General features: G+C 35.3%; 1 protein-coding gene across 1 annotated transcript in view; it reads left to right on the forward strand.

Moving 5' to 3' along the window:
• Positions 1 to 27,326, forward strand: part of LOC134664463 (aldehyde dehydrogenase 1A1-like) — a 29,273-nt gene that overhangs the window by 1,203 nt on the left and 744 nt on the right. The window contains exons 2-9 of the mRNA XM_063521127.1: positions 826 to 930; positions 18,477 to 18,744; positions 20,274 to 20,390; positions 20,998 to 21,185; positions 21,806 to 21,908; positions 23,014 to 23,198; positions 23,628 to 23,792; positions 26,717 to 26,874. Coding sequence (XP_063377197.1) covers positions 826 to 930; positions 18,477 to 18,744; positions 20,274 to 20,390; positions 20,998 to 21,185; positions 21,806 to 21,908; positions 23,014 to 23,198; positions 23,628 to 23,792; positions 26,717 to 26,874 — 1,289 coding nt within the window. The remainder of the gene's footprint in view (positions 1 to 825; positions 931 to 18,476; positions 18,745 to 20,273; positions 20,391 to 20,997; positions 21,186 to 21,805; positions 21,909 to 23,013; positions 23,199 to 23,627; positions 23,793 to 26,716; positions 26,875 to 27,326) is intronic.

Here is a 27,326-nt window from a genome sequence, read left to right on the forward strand (position 1 = left end):
TGTAGCTTTATAAAATGGGCCACAGTAGGTTAATAGCAGGGCTGCCGCGAAAACCGTTTTTCGCAAATTGCGGGGATCTTTCTCTTTTACTCCAATGGAGGCGTAATTAGAGTAACAGAGAAAAATGCCCACAATTTGCGAACTTCGATTTTTGCGGTTATAGCCCAGGTGCTATTTGGGGTTGTAGTTGTAGTAGCGAAACGATATCTCCTAATAATAACGGTACCTACCTATATTGCAACCTTTTTTTTTAAACAGTGTAACCAGGGTGCGTAGCCAGCATGCCAATCGTTTACACTTTGTAGCGAACGCGTCACTGTCACACTTATACCGGGTGTGGCCTGTAACACGAGCAAATAATTAAAACATAGATTGTACTCCTCAAACGGTGACACTTTTATTCAACAACTTTTGAAAATTATGAAGTATTTAGACTCCCTATTTTTCGTACAAAATAAATATTATCTTCAATGGACGCCATTGCCATGCCATATCATTGTGATTGACGTTGCTTGTCACGGCTTGAACATAACAAAATTCGCAATACATTTCGTCTTAGATTAGAATAAAGTGTATTAGAAATCAAACCACAAGTTATTTTTAAAAGTCGCTTAACAAATGTTGGCCCGTATGAGGAGTACTGCCTACAGTTTAATTTTTGCTCATATTACAGGCCACACCCGGTATGGAAGAATGATAAAGAGACACAAAGCGATTTTCACCTTGGCGAGGCACCATGTTTACAAAACACCAAGCAATTTACTATTTATAAAACTAGCACTAGCACCACAAATTAACTAATGAACTAATCTCTTAATGCATCAGCTGTTCATCAATAATGAGTGGGTGGACGCTTGCAGCGGCTACACTTTTGCCGCCTACGCCCCTCACGATGGCTCTGTCATAGCTCAAGTCGCCGAAGGAGATAGGGTAGATATTTTATTTGAAATTTATTCTTAAAACCTGCAGGTACAGATATTTTTTTTCTCAAAATACTTGCTCGTAACGTGGAAATTATTGAAACGCTTTTAGACTCCTCTTTACGCTTTTAGAATCCTTGACATTAAACACGCCGCACACGCGTGATTTTTCATTATTTTAATGCACTCGTGTATGATAACCCGATCGAGTTAAGATTGTAACTAATCGCTAATAATATGTATGGAGACGGAGCCTTCTTTAATTGGTCGAGTAGCTTTATAACAAGTACTGGTGGGCGCGATGCGGAATATTAATTTTGCAAGAAATAACACTCGTGAGTAGAAAGTATTCCCCGATTCTGGCCCCGCCTCTCAGTGGTCCCCGATCCTGACCCCAAGGTCGAGCCACCGCCCCTGCTCAACCTAAAAAAAAAAAAATTAGCCCCCCATTTGAATTGATTGCGCTAGGTCTCAGCAGTGCCCGGCGCCTCCTTCAGGGACTTACGAAATACGCTAATTAAACAATACACCTTGTTCACCACGGTAACAATAGGCTTATCGACCCTTTTCTATTGTTCGATCTCGACTCGGGCGCGCTATTGTGTTACCGAGCATACTACCTGCCTGGACCCTTTCCTTAACCCACCGACGTCTCCATTCATGCCTTCTTTATGTGTGTATACTGTAGGTGTTTGTGATAGGTATTTTGCAATAGGTATTAGCGATAGGTACTTATTTGTGATGCATAGGTACTATAACTATCAACTCTAATAACCCGCATTATCTTATTACCTCTTGGAGCTATTTCGATTTATAAGGAATACATTTCTAACCTTCTTCTGACGTAGAATTTACACTAGTAATCCTTTGGCAGCCTAAACTAACCTTAACCTTTTACCAAACCTAACTTATTCTTCGAAAACCTAACCTAAACCTAACTTGACCAAACCTAACTAAAATCAACCTAACTCATTTCAAACTAACCTGCTTTCACCTAGTCTTCCGATATAAAGTAAACTCGTAGTTACTTGTTTCTTTCTATTATTTAAAAAAATAACGAGGCGTGTGAGGCATTTCTTGTGCACTTCATTGTTATAATAGCTTAATTGTTTTATTGATAGACGTCTATTATATTTTATACTGACAATGGATTTATTGTTTCCTATACCTATTCTTTTATAATTTGGCTTTGAGTAAAGAGAACGTCTGTTTAGATGAACTTGTTGATACATGTTACTTTGTGTGATTTAAAAAAAAGAACGAGACATGTCAACTGGTTTCAACATGATTTAGTCTAATACATCAACATTTCTTGTGCGTTGCTATTCATTGTTATAACAGCATAATTGCTTTATTAATAGACGTCTATTATATTTTATGCTGACAATGGATTTATTGTTTCCTATACCTATTCTTTTATAATTTGGGTTTGAGTAAAGAGAACGTCTGTTTAGATGAACTTGTTGAGACATGTTACCTTGTGTGATTAAAAAAAAGGAACGAGACGTGTCAACTGGTTTCAACATGATTTAGTCTAATACGTCAACATTTCTTGTGCGGTGCTATTCATTGTTATAACAGCATAATTGCTTTATTGGTAGACATCTATTATATTTTATACCGACAATGGATTTATTGTTTCCTCTTATGCTTTTGAATTTGGGTTTTAGTAAAGAGAGCGTATGTATTAGATGAACTTGTTGAGACATGATTTTAACGGTACTGTACCCTGGTCATAGTGACACAGTATAAAAGCCGAAGAGAAATGAGTTTGAGTAAGTATTACCGTCGTGGCAGTCCACTGTATCAGAGCTCCTTGTATCTATTGCAGTATATAGAAATATAGTGTTAATTCAACAGTGAAGTGTTTAAGTGTTTATAGAAAGACCCAACAATGGATGTAAGTATGTCTTTTATTACCGTAACTTACTTTGTTTTGTTTTCACTTGTGTTCTTTGTGTTTTAATTATCAAGATTGTAGACAGTGTGTAAATTATTGTTTTATATTGTTTCAGTTCACTGAAAATACTTTCAAGAACTATTACTACCCGGATAATAATAAAGACGAATCAAGCGATGAAGAGGGTACGCTTGGTTTCAAAGTTAAACAAGCCATCGCAAAGAAACGTTCAGGAAACAATATCGATAGTTTCTTTGAACGACCTAAAAAGCAACCCAAAATTGTGAAACGGTCTTCGAATGTGAGCAAAAGTTCACCAGACGGTGTTGCAAACTTATCATCCGGACAAGACGACGGGGCGTATGCATCACATTTGATTAAAATCGAGATATATGATATGCAAACAATTAAAAACGTCCCACCCATGGAACACTGGAAGCATGCGGACTTCAGATTGAAATATTTTGCGTTGGAAGACGATTTGGAGCTACAAAATACGCGAAATATTATTTATAACATAACAAAGCAATTAGCTTCTAAGGACAGTAGTGTGAAATATTTTATAGATAATAAGAAACAGTGATAGTTATAATTATTAATGATAGTAGTAGCTTAATGATTGTGTTAACGTATTTCTCATTTTTTACCTCTCCTTAAGTACATTTTCCATGTAACAGATTTTTTTTGTGTCGTCTCGTTTTTAAGTAACAAAGAATGTTAAGAAATATTTTGATAATAATAAAATTTAAAAAAAAAAATGTATAGTTTAGAATGGTCTTTGTATTATATGAAAAAATAAAAAAATCTTATTTAAGTACACGTATTATTTTATTTCACAAAAAATGTTTTAAACATATTCCTTAATATAAGGTCATTACATACAGAATTATCAGAAAACAAACTTAGCATATCTTTCATAATTTTTCCATGATATTTAAAATACAAATAAACTAAACAATATTCACCACAAACTGAAGTAAAATGGTTTTGAAGAGGTTTATTGTTATAAAACCACTGCCTGGTGTTTCTTTTTAAAAATAAGTTATGGTAACCTGAAGGCTTCCTTCCGAAGGAATCAAAATATTCTCCTATACCAGTAACATCAATGTGTATGGCAACCCAGTGGGAGCCTGGTTTCGTGTCAGGGTCCAAATTACTAACAATAAAGACAGGTAGATCGACCCAAATAGGTATTTTGTTAGCAGCAAAAACATTTGTTTCAAAAAGTGGGTTTAATTTCTTCATACAAAATTGTATCTCATTAGTATCCATAATTACTTAATTAATAACAATTTTTGTCTTGATGATGCTGCAAACAATGACTACAACAAAATAAAGTAAACGAAAGAAAACATTGTATTTATATAATTATGTTTTTCAACTATTATAATCTACAGATACATCACGGTTTTTGTTTATTTCAATAATGTTATCAAATTCTGCATAAACGATACAATTAATGGTGCTAGTTAGAGCCGAATCAAAGCGTACTTCTATCCGAACACTTCCATGTCTAACAAGATTCCAATGTGAAGTTGAACTAGCAGATAAATCTGGGGTTAAATCAAAACATAACAAACAATAACCTCCACCATAATCTGTTCTACTTATTCCATTACCTTCGTTGTGAAAATGAATACCAGTTCCGGAAAATAAGGTGTGATATGCCGCCGCTATTAAACCAGAACTAAATGACGGTTGTAATGTTTTAGAAGGAATTTCATGACCATCTACAAACAAACTAAATGAATTCATATTATAGTTTTGAAAATTAAATGGATTCAAAGCTAAATTTCCATTAAAACCTGAATTTGATACAAATCCAATAATACACCGTTTAGGAATTTGTCCGAGAAATATATTATCCAATGTTTTACCCTGGACCCCTGATGGTATTGTGAGAACCTTAACTTCTGCTCTCGTAATGGGGTACTTCGCAGTCGTTGTTGCCAATACTTTTTGATGGGCTAACAAAACGCTAGGATTAATTTTTGTTCTTCTAACAATGAGACTAGCATCTGTTATTTGTACTTTAAATTTTTTATCTTGATGACAAATTAAATTAAACGATTCTTTTGATCGGACTAACTTAATACGCAATTCAACGCCATTTATCAAGAATTTCTCTTGGTTAAATATATCGCCATGCAAATGTCCAATCATTTCCACTTGCTTACTCTCTTTGATAAATTCTAGTCTTTTCTGAAATCCTTTGTTGTTGGCGTCAACGGTATCCATAAAATCTGGGGTATCCTCATACCATAACCCACAAGTAAGATGGGTTTTTTTGGCTGCCGGTCCATAGTTGAGAAGATTTTCCATATAAGCACGGTAAGCATATGTATTGTTTGGGGGTGATATGAGTTTTTGATTTAAATATACATCAAGTTGGTTGAAAAGGGAATGTAGCCAGTTATTGGTGGGTCCAACTCCGGCATCTGCTTTTAATTTTGTCCCATCTTGATTCAACACTTTAGCAGTAATATGTAACATTGTGTGTGATAGATCAATGTAGTCATCCCCTGATCCAGGTACTTGAAATTCAATGGGGCCATCATCACTTAAAGATGAAATTGGTTTGTAATGAATCCAATGTCCGCTTTCAATACTTGTTTGAGTTGATGGAAGGGCAAATATATCTAATTCTGATTTTGCACATTCACATGAATGACTGTGTAGAAATGACATTATTTAACTTGAAAATATATCGTTATTTTTATTATTATTTTTACTTCCTCTTCGTCGCGATGCTTTTCGAGTAATGAGCGGTTCTCTTCTTTTATTCGACATTTTATACCCAGATCCTGACATGAGAGAATCAATTTTTTCATCAGCCTTTCTTTTTAGGTTAGCGCTCGCTTCCTTAAATCGTGATCGAATGGAACTATCCATAGGACGAGAATTTACCATATCAGATAACAGACCAACCCCTGCCCCTAAGGTTTCTTTTCCAATGGTTTTTAAACCGCTAGATAACAAAGGGAGCACTGATCTAAATAGTCCACCCAAAAAACTGCCTATACCATGTCCTCGTTGGTATGGAACTCCCTTATAGACAATACCTATCCCAGAGCCGGCTTGGTGTGAATAATAATGTTCGTAAGGACAAGAGACTGACGATCTGTTGTAAATCATTTTACTCGTTGAAAGTGTAGCTTCACGCAAGAAGATCCAAATTGAAATGGTACTCTGACACCAGTCGTTGTTCTTATATCTATTTCAATTGTATCGAACTCTCTTCGTAAAACTGGTACATAATGAGCGGGTGAGAAGATGTGAGTTTTATAAGCTCCATAAATGAACTTAGTTGGATCTAAAGGTATTATTCTGAGTAATGAAGTAATAACATCTCCGACTACTTGTGGATGTATTATATCAGTATAAACAAATATTTGAGATGGTAAACCTAAATATAAATTTGCAGGGTTTTTTCCTAATGTATTTTGTTTTAAATTTGTTCTCGGTTTAAAACCCAATTGCAAACTTAGTATCGGAGTTGTTATGATAGATGTTATTTCTTTATTTGTTGTTGCTATTCCAACCAGTTTTGTTAATCCATCATATCGAAATTTCACGTTATTTTTTAACTGTGGGTTTTCATTAAACGCTTGAAGAAAATGATCTATATTATCATATGTAGTGGCTGGTATATGAGTTTTTATATCCACTATTTTTGTAGTTTTATCGGTGGGTGATAACACCGTTTTCTTTAAATAAATGATGTTTTCGTGCTCTTGAACATTATACATGGAACAAGGGTATTGAAATTCCACCAACCCAACTACCCATTCTCCATCCAATTTAATGGTCTTTGGTAATTTAGTTAAGAAATGTGCAGTCGTGTTATCTGTGTAGTAATCTGATGAACTATTACTTAACAAAGTTAGATAAAAACTATTTTCACTCATATTTTCTTTAAGTTTGATTCAGGTATCCAAGAATTAAATTTATTAGGATAACCTTGCCACTTAACTAGTATTTCCTTTCTGCCAGCAACTCGACGCGAGCGTATTATTTTATCAATTTTATACTCGTTGGAGGGGAGGTAAGTTACCTTTTGTAATTCTTTAGAATAAAATGTACCAATGATGGGTTCACCTTCTAAATCCTTTATTGTATAAACAACTCGTGGCGATCTGTTAATAATCGAATCAATAATAAATATTTCATCACTCCAATTACTTTCATAACCTTTTTGAAACACATGCTTATATTTAGTGATTCTAACATGATCACCTACATTTAGTTTTTTAGTTTCTGATGAAATTTGCCTATCTTTTTTGCGATCATATAAATTACACCAAACAGTCATAATATTATTAGAGCTAACATCAACTGGGCGCATTTTAATGCTAGAATGATAGCTATGGTTGTAAGAATGTAAAAGATCTTGTAATATATTTTTGTAGTTATACGTATTCTTATGAGTGAAGTAACGCCACATTTTCATTTTAAGTGTTCTTTGAAACCTTTCTACTATACTTGCTTTAATGTCGGGGTTATTAGTGGTATAATAATTAATATTTTTGCTCTTAAAGTAATCTCTAACCGCCTTTGAAACAAATTCTGTACCTTTATCAGATTGGATGTGACGGGGAACAGAGTTGGCTTCAGTAAATATGCTTTCAAAACATTGTTTAACAGTTGCTGAATCCTTCTTCTTCATGGCTCTTGCAAAAGCATATTTACTGAACACATCAATAACACAAAGAATATATTTGTACCCATCATTATATTGACTATAAGTACTCATATCACTTAAATCGGCTTGCCAAAGTTCATTAAAGTTCGAGAGAATGTATTTATTTCTAGTAAATCGTCTATGAGTAGGTTTATGCAGTGTGTACGTATCTTGAGATTGTAACCATTTTTTCACTTCCTCTTTGTTCATTTGACCTTTCATTTCCTTTGATAAATTATTTAAACTGCTATAGCCAGCTGGATTAGAGACATCATAGTAGATTCTGTTAATGTCTAATAAGGAGTCCATCTTTCCCACTCTATTTTCTTTCCGGATCGCTTTTGCTCCCGTGTAGCAAGAGGTGTAGAAGTATTATTATCTTTATCTGTTGAGGCTCTCGTCTTCACAGATGTGGAGGGGGTAAAGGGTTCAATCAAAGGAGTACCTTTAATAAATGCTAAATTTGTAGGATTACCTATGCATGACCTAGGAACTTCGATATCTTTTAAAAGTAAAGCAAACACTTCCCATCCAATTGGCTTAGGACGTTTAAGACATCTAACGGTGTCGCTTACCAAATCAGTAATATTACTATTTTGAATGGTTTGGTTATTTATAACAACTTCACCAGTCTGTTTCCACCAAATTTTCGGTTTACTTGAAACAATGTAATCTAACAACGTTCGAGCTTTTCTTTCATAAGATTTAGGTAATATGTTTATAATTTTTGATGGACTAATTGGCATTAGTTCTTGATTTATTTCACCAGGTGGTGTATTAAACGATGACGGTGTGGCTGCTTCAGTTATATTATCTGTAACTGACTCATTATTTTCATTCTCCTCCTTTTTGTTCACTTTTGTTTTTATAATATCATTACTTTCGTTGATGACTTGATCTAGCCCCTCCATCACGATGGGTATTCTAAACGGTTTTCGATCTGTTTCAATAAAATGTAGAAATCTTTGTAATGCTTGAGAATATAACGTCCACTTTTCGCGATCATTCATTTTACTTTTAAGGATCTTTTGCATCTCTCCATCTAGTCGAGATGAGGAATTTTCGGGTGGACTCTCATTCCGTTTCAGTCTTTCAATAAAATCTGATTCTACTAATAACATTTTTTTTGTGTTTTCCATTTTGTTTATGATAAAGAGTTCACTAAAGCACTTAAAACTGCACCTAAAATAATAGGTAGAAATGCGCCTCCTTTTTGAACTATAACAGTTTTTCTTATTTTATGTTTCCCTTTCGAAACTAATTTTCTTAAAATATCTTTATATTTTTTTAGTTTCGTCTTTTCTTTTTTATCTAATGGAATTTTCCCATTTAGGACGTTATAAATACACTCACAAATAATGTTGATCTCTTCATCGTCACAAGATTTAAGTAACGCAGTACGATATTTGGGTTTAAGCAACTGCAATGCTTCAAGTAAATGTTTATATGTGTTTACTCTTGCATGCATCATGTAGAACTGACTAAAATATGCTGATTTTTATCATATTTAAACCCCTTTTTAGGTACATACACTGTGCAATGCCCATCGAACGGAAATATTTTTGTTTTGAAACGGCATATGTCATTTGTATTTTGTTTCAGGTCAATCATGAGGTAACCATGAGCCTCCTTTGTAGCATCTTTGTAGGCTTCGTCCACAAACTTTGAGTTTTCTGGGTATACTTGTCGTGACAGGTAGCGTATTTGAGTTTTATCCCTGGGATTTTTAAAAAATACAATGTAGCTTGTATTCAATGAAATATCACGTTGACCTCGACCTTGATGAAATATGTTTTGTGTAATATAAAAAACACTTAAGTTTCTATGATGACTACCTTTCGTAAAAATGTCAACGATTCGTCCATCTGATTCTCTCATCAAATCATCTATAATAAGAAGTTTAGGTTTCTTCCCATCAAAAATTGAAAAATCTGGTATTCCTTGACTATAATTTACATTTTCCAGATTGTAGAGAGGTTGCATTTCATCATAACACCAAATAATTTCATCAAATTCAACATTACATATCTCTTTGGAGTTATTCAAAAAGTTTGTGACAAATTGAGTTTTACCACAGCCACTAGGACCTGCGACAATGGTGGTGAAAGGATGATAAAAGTGAATCATTATTAAATATCGTAATCTATGTGTATGTGTGAGTGTGTGGGTGAGTGTTGATATGTTAACGGATGGACTTTAAATGGTAATATTCAGAAAGAAGATTACTATTTAAACAACTCAGATATAGTAGAAAAAACAAAAGGATTACGTAAAAAACAAAAATTTATTATATATGATCACACTTTTAACATTAATTTTTTTTGTTTCTTATTTACAAAACTACCTTAAAAGATACAATAAAATAAAATTCATACATTTTTTTTACATGTTTACAAGTAATATCTTAAAAATATACAATGTACAAACAATAATTTGGAATTCGAATGTTCTGTGTGATTAAATTACAACTTTGAAACTTTTTAATTATTGCGGTATTTTATAATGACCCCACGCAAGAGTGTCAGAAGAGTTTTCTAATAAGTATCGTTTTGTATCTTCATGCGATAATGATATTTTATTTATTTTTTGAGTGAATATTATATGTTTTATAGATTTAAATCTTAGCATTTGAGCGCGTTGCAAATTTTTATTAAATAAACACGTTTTGTAATTGTCAAGAGTAAATTTTTTTGTAACACATTTATTGACTCCTTTGGCTTTTGATAAAATACCGTATTTTTCAGTTTTCTCATCATTCTCGTCATATTTTTCAACATCTAAGGTATACATTTTAGATCTCAGACCTACGAATTCTTTTAAAATTCTACCATTATTTTCATCTTTGAAAAACCCTAATCGCTTTTTATTAATTAACGGCAAATCATATTTATTGTTAGGAGGATAGTCAGATGTATCAAAATATAAATTAAGGTCTGATTTTATATCTGCGTAATAATTTTCCGTGAAAATTTGATATACTAAGCTATCAGTATCTGTATAAAGAAGCTTAAGATTGTCTGGATATTTGGTTTTCATGTAGCTGTAGTGAAAGTCATACATCAAAGTTTTTGATATATCTAATACGCAAAATCCCAAATAAATCGGTTTATTATAAAATATTCTAGTTTTATTCAACTGAACGGCCACTAAATTCTCAGAGAATATGGATAAACTATGGAACTCAGGTTTCGCTATCAAAGATTGAACCCCCTGCGTTTTTCCTCTATTTTCCCAGTTATTTAATAATTTGACATTTACACGTTTTGCAACATTTTCCATGGTCTTACCGAACACTGAATTATTCATTAGTTTAAAGAAATCTTTTTCAAAATCGGATGATGCCTGTGATCGCATGTGGGTGTTCAAATCTATGTAACTTTTTAACCACATAGACTGCTGAAATTTAAGAATGCGATGGATTTTACTCAATTTCAAACCATTTTTTAAACACTGTTTTAGATTTCTATAGTGAATGACATAATTCGTTTTTTTATTTAAATTAGGAATTAATTTTTTTTCTTTGGAATTACCCAAACAAACGTTTTCAGGACAGAATGGCAAATCTGAATGAGAGTCATGCAACTCGTTAGGGCATTCGAGATCAACTTCTAAAATTAAACCATGATCAGCGTCATCAGATATATTAAAGTCAGTATCTGTATTTACCCATTCAAATTTACCGGTAGGAAGACATTGAGACATAGCCCACCCGTAAAGGTTATTTGCATCAAAGTACATAAGAAATGACGATGGGATATTTTGATTATAATCTGACAAAAAAATATTATTAGCCTTCGCATATCTATTACTACATTGTGATATGCCACCTCGAATATTTTTCGCTATAAAAGCTATTTTATCGATATCAGTTAGGAGTTCTAGTTTTATTTTTGTAGTTCTTAACATTGCATCCCAACTTAATCCCGGAGCAGTATAATAATGAGCGGGGTCTAATCCATACGTCTTAAGACAAAGGTTTCTAAAATTTTCAAATATATCAGTTAGTAATAAAACATCAGTTTTTAAATATAAATCAGAATAATCACCCATATTTTTGCATTGAAAATGAGACCAAACATCTTTTGCGTGATCATAATCCTCCTCTGAGATGTGACTATCAGACAAGGAACTAAAGAAATCATCTTTAGAGGGAAGAGCTGTCAAGTTTAAAGAATCGTATGATGACATGTGTTCATAGGGATATACACCCTTTCGTAATAAGCGTTTAAAATCCTCCTCGCATGAAAAATTCAATTTTAATTCATGAAATTGTTCAGGCAACAAGTTTTTTGCCAATTTGTCAAGACTACTGGACATAAATTTAAGTGAATCAACAAATCTCAATTTAACTGTGCGATTATTTATTTGCAAGCTCTTAGAAAATGAAATGTATTTCTCTTTGTTCTCTGGAATCAGTTCAATGTCGCCTTCCACCAAACCAAGCCCATGTACTATAAAATGACTATCATAGTTACACAAATTATGGAAAAATACAGGTACAAAATTAGGTGCCCTGTATTTTTCAGAACAAAATTTATGTGCCACTCCTTCATAAATACCAGTATGGTAATTATAGGAAATGACTGAATCCTCGTTTAAATTTTTATCACAAATATAGCATGTACTACTCTGAGAAATATGCACATTATTTGCATTAGATAAAGGCAATGGAGTTTTTACAAAAGTATTTCTCCTACAAATGGCCTTTAAGTCTTGTTCCATATACTTCATAAATTCCTGGGTGCAATTTTTACCTTTATATGTTCTGTACACTGACAATTTATCATTATAAGAACATTTAATGTAGTATCCAAAACTATATACCTCATGTTTTTGTACATTTGTTGTTGAGGATGTAGTAGGATTAATTTTACCTGTTTGAATCGGGTTTAGAAAGGCCTCGAAATCAGCATAAATAACAAAAGGTACCCTTAATTTACGTTCATAATTATCGAAAGTAAGTATATTGGAGGAAACGTTTTCATTGAACCAGTTTTTCTTTTTATCCTGTTCTGAAGGTAAATGTGTACAAACATGGAAACAATCGTTTCTTTGATGATTCATTAAATTGTCGCGAGTTGTAAAGTTCGACAAACAACCATCACAAATATGTGCGGCATGCTGTGTATTTGATAATTGTTTAGATACTAACCTAGATAAATTTTTGATATAGCAATAATGTCCCTTACTGTCTTTGGATATGTACAATAAGTTCAAGTGGGTAGCTTTTTTGCACTTTGTTAAGTGTAATGGGCCTACTACGTTATGTATTTTACTTTTCGAATTGTATTCAAGACCAAAAACGTTTATACTTATATCATTCATTTTTTCAAATTTCTGAATATCTCCAACTTTAAGTGGGAAAGTTAAATTTCCAAAATTTAATTTATTTTTATGCGCTATATACGATTTCGTAGTGTTTGAACGATGACTTGTAGGTGGATACAAGCCTGACAATACAGCCCATCTAAAACATTCATGATCACTATTTTTTACATTAATAACTGCTTTTCTGTTCTGAATATCACGTGGTAATTCGATATAGGATGAACCACGCAATGGATTAAATTTGTTTACATTGACATCTAGATAGTTAAATTTTACTAAACTCCATCCACTATCTTTTCTCTCAAAGTTAAATAATTTTGTTAATATATCTTTAACAACTGACTCGAAAATCTCATCTTTGTCGCTGCTAACATCAACTACATTGTTACATAATTGGAAATCAAATGTATTATTAACTTGTTTGCTCTCTTGAGTAAAATCCGCATTTAAAATAAAGTTTACTTTTAAAGCATGGTGATCAGTGAGGGAACGATCCAATAATGCAAAGATTTTATCTTTATTTCCTAGTAAAATAGATTCGGGAGTAAATGGTTGGTGAACATTTTCATTTAAAAGTATTCTGTAAGTGGCCACCCTATTCTTAAAAGCATTTTCAATTAACTGAACATTAACCCATTCAATGTCAGCCCTTAAAACATTATTTTTGTGAAGATTACTATTTAAATGATTTTTAAAATATCTTTTAGAGACAAACTTATTACACACAGAACATTCAATTTCATGATTATTATTTGTACTCAGAATGACATCGGGAACTGGTTCGGATGATGTTGATGCGACAGGTTCAGCAGCTGCTGGACGGTTTTTCTTCAATAAGAATTCTTCAGTCTCCAAAACTGCAGCTGTCCTTTTTACTCCCCGTCCTATTTGAGAAGATCTATAACAATACAAAATAAACATAAATATCTTAATGTGAGATAAAATAAAAATAATTACTAAAATGGTTGGTTGTATATACTAACGTAAGTCTTTTCGACACTGCTGACAATAGGCTTGCATCATCAAAACTCCATCAATCACATCTGATGACTCAGTATTCCCCTTGGAATTTTTTATATGCCCATCACATGGTGTATAATACGGTATAATATCAGAATCTTCCAGTAACGAGTGAGGTAATTTGTTTGAAATGTACCACATTCTTATATTTCTATGAAAATATGATACAATAAATTCTTTACTTAATTCCTCAATCTTATCACGAGGCAAGGTGAGACCAATATGATAATAAGTAAACACCATTATGGAAAAGGATATCACAATACAAGCACGGCACCAAAACACTGAATGATATGAACTCGAGATACCCCGCTTATATAACCAGTCCTCTCCCACCCCACGTTTATCCTAACAATAAGTTCAGGTCACAACAAGTCAGGGACCCATCCTTTGTTAAACAGGTACCGGTTAAGAGTTATAAACATGTATGAACAGGAATATTTTTACTTACGCCTCTCGGTGAAGTTGGCTCACAAGACGGGCAGCCTCGCATAGATCTTCATTTTCTTCTATTTCTTCACAGAGTCTGATAAGTTCAAGATCGTAGACATCACAGCTCAAAGAGTCCATTATGAAATGAGAAATCATACAGTGCTTTCTTTCATTTAAATAGTTGATTGACTACACGTATAAGATTTCTAAGAGTGGGGACTGTGACCTTTACAAGTGAGAAGTTTAAATTAATACTTGTTGTAATGTGATACAATAAAAATAATCTGTTACATGGAAAATGTACTTAAGGAGAGGTAAAAAATGAGAAATACGTTAACACAATCATTAAGCTACTACTATCATTAATAATTATAACTATCACTGTTTCTTATTATCTATAAAATATTTCACACTACTGTCCTTAGAAGCTAATTGCTTTGTTATGTTATAAATAATATTTCGCGTATTTTGTAGCTCCAAATCGTCTTCCAACGCAAAATATTTCAATCTGAAGTCCGCATGCTTCCAGTGTTCCATGGGTGGGACGTTTTTAATTGTTTGCATATCATATATCTCGATTTTAATCAAATGTGATGCATACGCCCCGTCGTCTTGTCCGGATGATAAGTTTGCAACACCGTCTGGTGAACTTTTGCTCACATTCGAAGACCGTTTCACAATTTTGGGTTGCTTTTTAGGTCGTTCAAAGAAACTATCGATATTGTTTCCTGAACGTTTCTTTGCGATGGCTTGTTTAACTTTGAAACCAAGCGTACCCTCTTCATCGCTTGATTCGTCTTTATTATTATCCGGGTAGTAATAGTTCTTGAAAGTATTTTCAGTGAACTGAAACAATATAAAACAATAATTTACACACTGTCTACAATCTTGATAATTAAAACACAAAGAACACAAGTGAAAACAAAACAAAGTAAGTTACGGTAATAAAAGACATACTTACATCCATTGTTGGGTCTTTCTATAAACACTTAAACACTTCACTGTTGAATTAACACTATATTTCTATATACTGCAATAGATACAAGGAGCTCTGATACAGTGGACTGCCACGACGGTAATACTTACTCAAACTCATTTCTCTTCGGCTTTTATACTGTGTCACTATGACCAGGGTACAGTACCGTTAAAATCATGTCTCAACAAGTTCATCTAATACATACGCTCTCTTTACTAAAACCCAAATTCAAAAGCATAAGAGGAAACAATAAATCCATTGTCGGTATAAAATATAATAGATGTCTACCAATAAAGCAATTATGCTGTTATAACAATGAATAGCACCGCACAAGAAATGTTGACGTATTAGACTAAATCATGTTGAAACCAGTTGACACGTCTCGTTCCTTTTTTTTAATCACACAAGGTAACATGTCTCAACAAGTTCATCTAAACAGACGTTCTCTTTACTCAAACCCAAATTATAAAAGAATAGGTATAGGAAACAATAAATCCATTGTCAGCATAAAATATAATAGACGTCTATTAATAAAGCAATTATGCTGTTATAACAATGAATAGCAACGCACAAGAAATGTTGATGTATTAGACTAAATCATGTTGAAACCAGTTGACATGTCTCGTTCTTTTTTTTAAATCACACAAAGTAACATGTATCAACAAGTTCATCTAAACAGACGTTCTCTTTACTCAAACCCAAATTATAAAAGAATAGGTATAGGAAACAATAAATCCATTGTCAGTATAAAATATAATAGACGTCTATCAATAAAACAATTAAGCTATTATAACAATGAAGTGCACAAGAAATGCCTCACACGCCTCGTTATTTTTTTAAATAATAGAAAGAAACAAGTAACTACGAGTTTACTTTATATCGGAAGACTAGGTGAAAGCAGGTTAGTTTGAAATGAGTTAGGTTGATTTTAGTTAGGTTTGGTCAAGTTAGGTTTAGGTTAGGTTTTCGAAGAATAAGTTAGGTTTGGTAAAAGGTTAAGGTTAGTTTAGGCTGCCAAAGGATTACTAGTGTAAATTCTACGTCAGAAGAAGGTTAGAAATGTATTCCTTATAAATCGAAATAGCTCCAAGAGGTAATAAGATAATGCGGGTTATTAGAGTTGATAGTTACAGTACCTATGCATCACAAATAAGTACCTATCGCTAATACCTATTGCAAAGTACCTATCACAAACACCTACAGTATACACACATAAAGAAGGCATGAATGGAGACGTCGGTGGGTTAAGGAAAGGGTCCAGGCAGGTAGTATGCTCGGTAACACAATAGCGCGCCCGAGTCGAGATCGAACAATAGAAAAGGGTCGATAAGCCTATTGTTACCGTGGTGAACAAGGTGTATTGTTTAATTAGCGTATTTCGTAAGTCCCTGAAGGAGGCGCCGGGCACTGCTGAGACCTAGCGCAATCAATTCAAATGGGGGGCTAATTGTTTTTTTTTTTTTTTTTAGGTTGAGCAGGGGCGGTGGCTCGGCCTTGGGGTCAGGATCGGGGACCACTGAGAGGCGGGGCCAGAATCGGGGAATACTTTCTACTCTCGTGCAACGAAGATAATTAAGTTAGTAGACTTTCTCTGATACGTATAAATTGTTTGGAGTTAATTGATTTTGTTTCAAGGTATACAGATGGGAACGGATTTCGCTTCAGGATTTTATTTATCAAACTCATAAAATTACTCTCGCTAACTTCAGAGGGAAGTACAGCACGTAGACGCAAAAAGAGAAAACATTTTTCCACTTCTACATATATTCCATTCTCCACGATTTTTTAGTATGTTAAACTAAAAACTACGAAAAAGTAGGTTTATAGGTTTTCCTTGTTTTAAAAATTTGCAATAAATACAACTTTTTTTTTATTCAAAAAAGGCGAAATCTATAAACCTAGAATACCTATATGGTTGAAGCGATCGACATCAAAATCAAAATTATATGTTATGATAATCTTAGATTTACTTAGTTAGTGTAAACCGTTTTCTCCCGTAATGAAAATTGTATGGAGGATGATTTCCCTACAGTAGCTATACTAGAACATTCACAGCGAGCTGCAAATTTGCATGGACACATTCTAATGGTATGTATTTATTCATAAAGACGCGTACGTACGACATACTGCCGTATTCGAACTTCAAGATATTCACAAGAGACGACACGTACTAAGTAGATCCATTCTAGATACGTTATAGTTTAGATATCAACTAGTTCTCTTTTGCAGCGCAATTTGGGCAACCAATGTCACTTTTACGTTAGATAAGTAAGATATATATTAGATGTGAATTGGATTACGTCATATCCTGTGGAAATCGTTCAAGAGTATCTCCAGAATCGCGCAAATGTCAAATTTGACAGGTTAGATCTTAAACATATCGTTATCGTATCTTGGTGATGTCTAAAAGATATCTAATAGATGTCTATTTCAAAATCCGAATCGGGCCCGTACACCCGTCGGTGATGATTGATGATTTGTAACGGGATAGCTTTTTGAGTAATCTCTTGCGGTTTTCCTGATGAAAGGGTTTTAAAGACGAGAGGCAAACAAACTTTGCTGTGTAATAAAATACGTAATATTTCACCATGTAGGTACTAATTAAAAATAAGCCATAATTCTAGTCAACGTTGATATTTTATCACGTGGCGTGAAAACATATTAAAATGTTAGTTGAACTGCGTCTATCTCTACTATCACGATTGAAGATGTATCCATAAAAATAGAATCACACAATTTCACAATAGTAGTTCTACTTGTACTACTAGCCTCTACTACCTGTAATCATAATTGTTCCAGATACATATTATTTTATTTAGTCAGCAGGTACATATGTACAGTCGACGTCAAAGATATGTTTACACTCTTCGCCTTATTACAAAGGATTAAGGTGCAAAAGTGTAAACATATCTTTGGCGTCGACTGTACATGGGCGTACTAGGGCGTGGTAACTTTTAAAACCATAATTAATCTAAAACTAAGTTGCACACACTCATAATATAAAGATAAAATACTTATAACATAATATTTCGAACAATACGCATAAAAAATATAACAATTAAGCACCGTCTTAAATTAGTAAGTAAGTACTTGAGCTAACGTAATATTATAAAATCTTTCGCTTCACAAGTACTTAACTCAATTTAGCACTAGAAATCAGAGTGAACTTTGCTTTCTTGTTGCACTAATAAATATTATTAGCATAACCTTTTCATGCAGGCTGACATCGACTTGGCAGTAACCGCGGCGAAGGCTGCCTTCCACCGCGACTCAAAATGGCGTTTGCTGGACGCCTCAGCTCGTGGCAGGCTGCTCAACAAGTTTGCGGACCTCATACAACGCGACGCGCAGTACCTCGGCGAGCTAGAGTGCTGCAACAACGGGATGAACATCCGCATGGTGCTAGGGATTGTGCAGAAAGGTGTTAATGGAGCGCGCTATGCTGCCAGCTTGGCGGATAAGATCCAGGGTGATACCATTCCTGCAGGTGGAAATATCAGTTCACTATCTCTGTATGTGTCTGCATGTTCGCGATCAACTCAAAAACTAATTGAACAGATTTTCATGCGGTTTTCACCTAGCATTGTAGTGACTCTTGCGGATGTTTTAGGTGTATAAATTGTTAAGGTTGTGTGTAGGTAAATTGGTATACCCTTGCGGAGCTTATATAGGGTCACATATGAAATTCCTTGTGCTCAGTGAATAAATATGCTCCATATTCTAAAGATAATTTAGGTACTTACACGTGGCTCGTCGTTTTGTAGCGTTGCTCAGTCGAGCATTCAAAACAGCCGTAATGTTAGAAATAAATAAATATGAATAATATGACGTCATGGACTAATATTCTGACCCAAATTAGAATAAAGAGTAGGTAAGGTAAACGTACTAGTGCTCGACATGCTTGACAATGACTTAAGTTTCAAGATGACATGTTGAAGGTGATGATCAGTGGTCGGTAGAGTTGGTGCCTCAATCATTATGCTAATACGAATATTCCGTGGGAATTACGGGATTAGTGTTGTATTACTTCCTTCTACAATGTTTCTAATTTTAATAAGTTAATGAAATAGAATTACATTATAATAAATATAATAATGAACAATGAACAGGGGTGAAGGTTTTAAAATAGGTTAACACTAAGCACAAATAAACTTTAAATCACAACATGCGAACTTATGGTCCGAGGAATATAAATAAATATATTTCTACTAGAGATGGGTTCTCAACCAATTCCTTATCATTAAACTAGAAAAGGATAGAATTAACTACAACAGGGACACTGTTTGCCGTGTCTGTCGTCCGTCTTAGTTTAGTTTAGACGCAAACAATAGAAAATCCAACTGTGACCTTCGACAAGCCATGCAGGTAGTCGAGTAAATGGTTATTTATTACTTTAGATAAGTATATATGTATAAGTATAAGATAAGTATATATAAGTGTAGGTATTATGGTGCAAAAAATATCAAGTATGACTTATAATTTATACGGGAAATTGAAATTATACTCGGTTAAAGTGGATCAATGATTTTAAATAATAATACAGTTTATGCATTTATTCAGTGTTTAAAAGTCTATTTATAAATAAATAACACTCAATATTCTAATACTCAAATTACTTTTTCGACCAAGATCGCGGCATTTGAGTCATGTTCATATTAAGATTTCTAGTAGGAATCCCGTGGCCTGGCACCAAGTTTGCCGAACACTGGTGATGATGAAGAACATGGTGATTAAGGTTAGCTGGAAGAGATCCCTTTTAGGGATAAGTTCGCCTTTGTACATTTTTTTTGTTTTGTTTTTGTCCGTTTTACATAAACCTGTTTATGTGCAATAAAGTGACATACATACATACATACATGTAATGGGACCGCGTCGAGCACCAGTACGTTTACCTTAATCGTAGTTTACAGTTTAGACTCGTCTAACCTTACATTATATTTATGTTGAAAGTTCATCAATATAATGGCGTTATCACTTGAAATTGCATCCCTCCATTTCACTTGATATTTTTTTCAGATGGCGATCTATTTTCGTATACCCTGAAACAGCCCGTTGGTGTTTGTGGTTTGATCTTGCCGTGGAATGCTCCTATATTAATGTTTGTAAATAAAGTCTGCACAGCGTTGGCTGCAGGTAAATATAATAAAACTTTTTAAATCAAATTTTAAACTCCGTGATAAACTTTAGAGATAGTTTGTAGAATGATTGTAAATAATGGCTGATACCGCTGGAACTAGAAGTATGTACCTACACGATATTTTGGTATCGTCTTGGGTCGTCCCCTTCGTTTTTCGTCAAGTTCTTAAATTAGTCCTATTCTGCTTTCGTCACTCATTCTACATTGAAAGCCACCGACGATTGTGACGAAGCAGAATTGGACTAATTTAAGAACTTGACGAAAAACGAATGAGACGACCCAAGACGATACCGATATTTTTGATTTCTAATATCTCCTAAATGTCAGTCTGTCCACTATATCCGTCTGGATAGGTGTTTACCTATAATAAGTTATCCGATATAGGTATTAATCATGACGTCATATTTTTATCATTCGCATGTGCATTTCGGACATGTGCAACGCCCCACCTCTGCATGATTTTTCCCACATCAACGGGAGATCAACACGATACGTCAAACGTCACATGTCAAATATCCCTCGCACTGGCCAATGATAAAAAATAACCATTTTAACATCGATATATAAATTCAATTTGGCCTCCTTGTGGTTAAACTGTTTCAGGTTGCACAGTAGTGGTAAAACCTGCAGAGCAGACTCCTCTAACCTCCCTAGCCTTAGCGGCTCTACTGAAGGAAGCAGGCGTCCCCGCAGGCGTCGTCAATGTGGTGACTGGCTTCGGTCCCGACGCCGGTGCCGCGCTAACCCATCACCCTGATGTTGCCAAAATTTCCTTTACGGGATCTCTTGAGGTTTGTACTATACTATTTTTAGTGGCGGATTTGCCTAAATAGGCCCGGTAGGACGTCTCCCCCTTTTCTCACTAAGAGAAAGGAATGGTAGATGGGAGTCCCACATAACCCCTGACGCCTCTAGGTTACAAGGGGTATGCGTAACAGCATTACTACATCGTTAAAAGGCTCGGGCCTAGAGCGGGCAAATATTAGGGACGACAGTCTATACCTATATGATGATGATGGGTTTTGAGAAAGAAAGAAGAAGCCGAGAAGGGTGCGGTTCTAGTACTTCAGGGTCTGGGGCCTAGGGCTGTGTTGGCCACACTGCAAATCCGCCACTGACTTTATTGTTTTGTTATTCATAAAATGCCGAGGTGTAGAAGTTAGATCAAATTTTTTGTCGAGACGTATGTTCTTGTCATTGCAAATGGCATTCAGAGTTAGCTTGGTCCGATTCTAACGTCTTCGAAGTACCTATCTATAAAGTAATATGTATATTGGTGTGAAATAAAGAGTATTTGTATTGTATTTCCCCTTTGTCACTGGACTATTTTAATTTACTATAATGACAGACTTACTGTTTATTATCACACTATTAACAAAATATTACAATAGATTACCTAATTAATGTGTAGGTAGGCAAGCAAATTCAGCAGGCGGCCGGAAAAGCGAATCTTAAGCGGGTGACACTAGAGCTCGGCGGCAAAAGCCCCCTGGTGATCATGAACGATGCTGACTGTAAGTGTGCCTTTATCCTATAATTTATTACCCTGATTCAGCAATTACGGAAAATTAACAAATTTTAATATTGCTAACATAATTACTTGCGACTCTTGCGAGGAGCATGCGATTTATCAACCACAACTACAAATGCAAGTTGCGTAAAATTTTCAAAAAGTTGCAAAAGTTATCGGATATAAGATGACTCACGTTAGACCGGGCCGTGTCCGGGTCGGAGCTTCCGGGGCTTACTTTTCTATGACACGACAGGTGATCACGTGATGCTTTCCATAGAAAACGATGCGCCGGAAGCTCCGGCCCGTACACGACCTGGTCTAGCGTGAGTCATCCTTACTTGAGGAAAATTATATAGGAAATGAAGGAAACCTTCATTTTGGAAACGGAAAATTTCAACCCCTATACAAAAATATGAGAAGTAACCGGATATTTCCCATGTTTACACGTTTCACAATTTTGGGAACTTTCCGACGGCACAGAACTCATTTTTCAATATCTATCCACTTATTCTCACGAACTAAAACGTGTATTTCTACTATGAACTTTTCGTACTATAAATTTAAATTAAATTCTCGTTCCTTGGCCCCTTGCAATCAAATGAAATCGACGCCTTAAAATTGACTCCCAGATTAGCAATACCCACCCCGAAGGAAACAACAGAAAGACGAATTTCCCTACTCGTATTTCCATTTTCAGGTAAAATGTGGATTTGAAATAGGTATGCCCTTGACCTGTCATAGGTATGTCATTTGAAATAGGTATGGTATGTCAAGAGAATTAAAGTGGACGAATTCGGTAGGTATTGATGTAGAAGGTTGCAATTTGACGGGTACGGAATTGCGTCCCTGAAACTGGCCATTGTTTAGTAACTGGCCACCCTAATCTAAAAATGAATTCTATTCACATATAAACAATTGATTTTAGTATAAGGTGGCTAGTTATTGAAGGGTGGCCTCGGCCAGTTATTAGCTGGTGGCCAATAGGTAATTGACGATTTACCCTAATATAACGACTGACGATTTACCCTTATAAATATAATTATGTATTGTGTTTTCAAATAATCTATATACCTATGTAATATGTATAGCAATTGTTTTCCTTTTAGTAAATTTGGCGGTAACTTGGGCCGCGCATGGCGTCTTCGGTAACCAGGGCCAAATGTGTTTCGCCGCGTCTAGGACGTTTGTCCAGTCAGGGATATACGACACGTTTGTAAAGAAGGCCGTGGAATTTGCGAGGAATATTAAAATTGGCAACCCGTCTGACCCTAACGTCGATCATGGCCCGCAGGTACAAACCCCTTTTTCAATACTTTTTAAATACTTTAACAGAACAGTATACGATTTATATAACGAAAGGAATTTTGTTATGTATTTCGTGTTTCGAGGTGGAAACCCTCCACTAGTTTAATAACAGTTCAACAAACATGGTAATGGTAAAGAAGAACTAAAAGATACTGATTCTGTGAATACCAGGTTTTCTTTTAAGTATATGTCAAAACATACAAACATTAACAAATGTTGGTGAACAGAAATATCTAAGGACAGAATGAGGTGCATGTATGAATATTTGCTAGGCTTTTCTAACCATCATGTTGCGTTCATCTGACCTTACCTCAAATATTTTCTATACTTTTTGCCGGACTTTTCATCGAACCGGACCCAAAACTCACCGTTACAAATACCCTTTAAGGATAAGCTTTTCTTGCTTTAACTTAAGGTTGACGGAGAGATCATGAACAGAGTTCTCGCCTACATCGAAAAGGGAAAGAAAGAGGGTGCGAGATTGCTGACTGGTGGAAACCGGATCGGCACAACCGGGTACTATGTCGAGCCTACAGTCTTCGCTGACGTTGAGGACCACATGACCATAGCTAAAGAAGAGGTAACATTTAACCTGCAGTCAAATTGTAGTCATAAGCAATAATATGTTACTCTTCGAAGGCTGCAAAAATATGTCACACGCTCTTATGGCTCTACAAATAAATTCGTGTCAGATATTTTTGCGGCCTTCGTTGTGTAACATATTATTGCAGGTGACTGTACACACAGTTCTGCAGCAAACTGTTGTATCTTATAAGCAGACCTAGAAGTTTTTATGGCAAAAACGAGTGTTTGAGAAAATGAAACATCGATAAATCTGCTATTAAGTCATAGGTAGATTATATTTAATATATATTATCTAACTTCTACTTGCAGTAGGTAAGTTACCGAGAAATTTCAATAATGCAAATCAATTACAAAGCGGTACATAATTTCTTTATTACAAATATTCAGTGCTTAAAAATTAAAACGTAAACGGTAGTGTATAGTGCTAAACGAATAGAAAACTACCAATACATCAAAAGATAAGAAGATATCGAACGTGTTGTGTATTTCGCGGTAGCTATCTTTTTATAACATGTAATAAATATCTGCCGCCAAGCTCAAATGGGATTGGGCAGGACACGTCAGCCGTATGCCGGAAGACCTGTGGGCCAAAACAGCCACCCGTTGGGTCCCACAAATTGTAAGGCGTCACGGTAGACCTCGTCGGAGATGGCGGGACGAGCTTGACGCTTTTGACAGAGACTGGTGGGAGACTTCTGAGGATAGGGATACGTGGAAGAGTAAGAGGGAGGCCTTTGCCCAACAGTGGGATAATATAGGCTAATAATAATAATAATAATACCCCGCGGGGGCAGCTTGTGGCGAGCTGACGGTGAGTGGCGACACCGCGAACCCCTATTCCAGAGGGCCCTGTCATCTGGCCCTCGCCTCTGTGCTTGCCTTGATTGGCCGGCCAGAGTGGAGTCGCAAGAGCGGGACCTATGCTCCAGGTTGGAAGTGTAAAATGTCATAACGCCGGCGGCCCTTGAACGGATTACCGGGATCTGGCTACCGCAGACTCACCTCTCGACAACCTCACAGCCGCTCCAAAGTGTTGCCCTGTTGTCGCACTGTGCGTGCGGCCATTGCGGGGCCCACTCAATGAGTTGGCGAGTCACCACCTGTCTTATACAATTTTGAGACTGATTGTCACGGCAGGTGTCCGCTAGTCTCTCCCATAGCCCATTATCCAGTCCATCCAACTTTCAAATCTATAGCCCATGACCTTAGTTCCCATCGCAGCACAAAAGTGCTGCACTGCAATAGTCTTTGCACCTGGCGGGGACCATCTCTTGATGTATCACATTGTGCGTTCGGGGATGGTATCCGCCACGTGTATCCCTTGCTTTTAGATTAAAGTGTCTTAAAGGGCCTCTGCGCTGTTGGCTTCGGCCCCACGTACGCCTCCCAAAGGTCCGGGACCCCATGGTCCCGAGATGTGGCAAAGACATACAAATAATAATAATAATAATAAATATCTAAGTATGTGTAACGTTAAGGTAACGTCGATAACAGATATGTCGACATTTTATTTTGTTAGAAAAACTTCTATGTCTGCTTATAAGTCTTATAGCCATTTTTTCAACATATAAATCGTTCATCAGAATGGACTGAGAAATGTAGACATACACATGAATGGATTTACTATGGACTGAACAAGAAGTCACACTAATGGATTGCATCTCGTAAACATTTGCCAGTAATGCCAACGTTACAAAAAGCTATGTGTCAATATGGTAACTTGTGTTCAGATGTAGCTCATTATCATTTTCGTCGTGAACGTTGTCTCGGAACAAGTACTGAGGTTGACTGAATTAGAATGATAAATACGAACGTTTCCGAGAATAAGTATACAATGGAAAAGAATTTTATGCACTAGGTACTGTAAGTAAGTTTTCCCTGCTTTGATGCTCTTATTGACCGTTTTTTCTCACTATCTCAGAAACTCCCTATGGACAACTGTCTAAACTTTCTTGTTCGGTGACAAGGGTCAGCAGTTATGTTTAGCAAAAAGTAACAATACTCTTCGGGTTAAATATATGTATATAGTCTCATGGGAACCCTTACAGTCGTAGTACCTAGTCGTAGTGCTAACTAATTCAGAGACTAACTTGAAAAGCCTCTTTGCCTTTTATTTAAAATCGAATTCAGGTAGGTAGATAACAGTAGGTTATTCCTGTCAGAGATACAGGAAAAACCATTTTTCTCAAAGTAAGATTGAGTTATCTTCATTGAGCAATCTTGATTAGGTAATAGGTACCTACCTTAAATAGGCAAATACACAAAGAACGCATATATCTTCATGAATGATGACGTTCTTGATTCATCAACCAAAGTCTGCAGAGATTTTGAACTTCTATGAAATTATGACGTATAAATAACACTTGCACTGCGTGGGCTATCAAAATCGCTGGAAAGTTTTCTTGGTCTAACTCTATGTATGTTGCGATACGCGTCACTTGACACTATATAATTGCGTCACCCGAGAATCTCGTTTTCGTAACACACTACAAAGGTTAAAATGTTAAGGCTAGTGAGGTCAATTCGACCTTGCATTCCGATATCAAAATGTTGTCATTTTGTTATCATTACCGCGTGCATTTCGCTCGTACTTGTACGTTCATGTATTGGCGGGAGGGAGAACTACCCATCTAAACTAAATCTCCCATTTTTCGGGTGGCATGAATACCACAGAGTCTTTGAAATATCTGCTTTTTAGATAATTCCACCAAAGGGTCGCTTACTTAACGATTATATTTTAAATACTTCAGAAAATGCTAGGAAGATTTATATTTCCTAACTAAAGCTTCTTAACCTTCTATCAGTGTCAAGGCTAAAATGGGTTTTCAAGAATATTCCTAGTTATTAAAACAGTATGCTTAGCGACTCTTTAGGCAACTTGCTTGCTTCAATTTAAAACACTTGTATCTCATTTTTTAGATTTTTGGGCCAGTACAATGTATCTTCAAATTTGAGACCCTCAAGGAGGTGATTGATCGAGCTAATAACACAAACTATGGCCTTGCATCGGGAATTTTCACGAAGAATATCAATGATGCTTTGCACTTTAGTAAGCACGTGGAGGCCGGAAACGTTTGGTAAGTAACTAATACAGTACATATGGGGCTACTTTACCGCACTAGTGCGATAATTACTTACCACATTAAGCAACTATGTCGAAAATTTTAAGGGCCATATGTACTGTAAAACGTTGTACGATACATACTTATGCGAATCGGTAATTCACAACTCGTGTCGATTTAAAACAATCCCTTCGGTCATATATTAATTTTTCGCCACTCACACTAGCCTCTGTCCATAAATTGGTTTAGTAATTTAATAAAACATGATACATTTCTACATTTAGAGTTATTTGATAGGAGTTTAAAAAATCTTACTGGATCATAAATCTAGCAATAAATCACTTTTTTCTGGACCTTTTTAAAAAATCAAACTATTTCCGCAAATCATATTTTCACGGTATACGAAAAATATAAATTGAATGATATTTCAGTGAATGAGTAGAATGTACCTAAGTCATATCCACTGG

The sequence above is a fragment of the Cydia fagiglandana genome, chromosome 5 (assembly GCF_963556715.1).
Source record: "Cydia fagiglandana chromosome 5, ilCydFagi1.1, whole genome shotgun sequence".
NCBI lineage: Eukaryota > Metazoa > Arthropoda > Insecta > Lepidoptera > Tortricidae > Cydia > Cydia fagiglandana.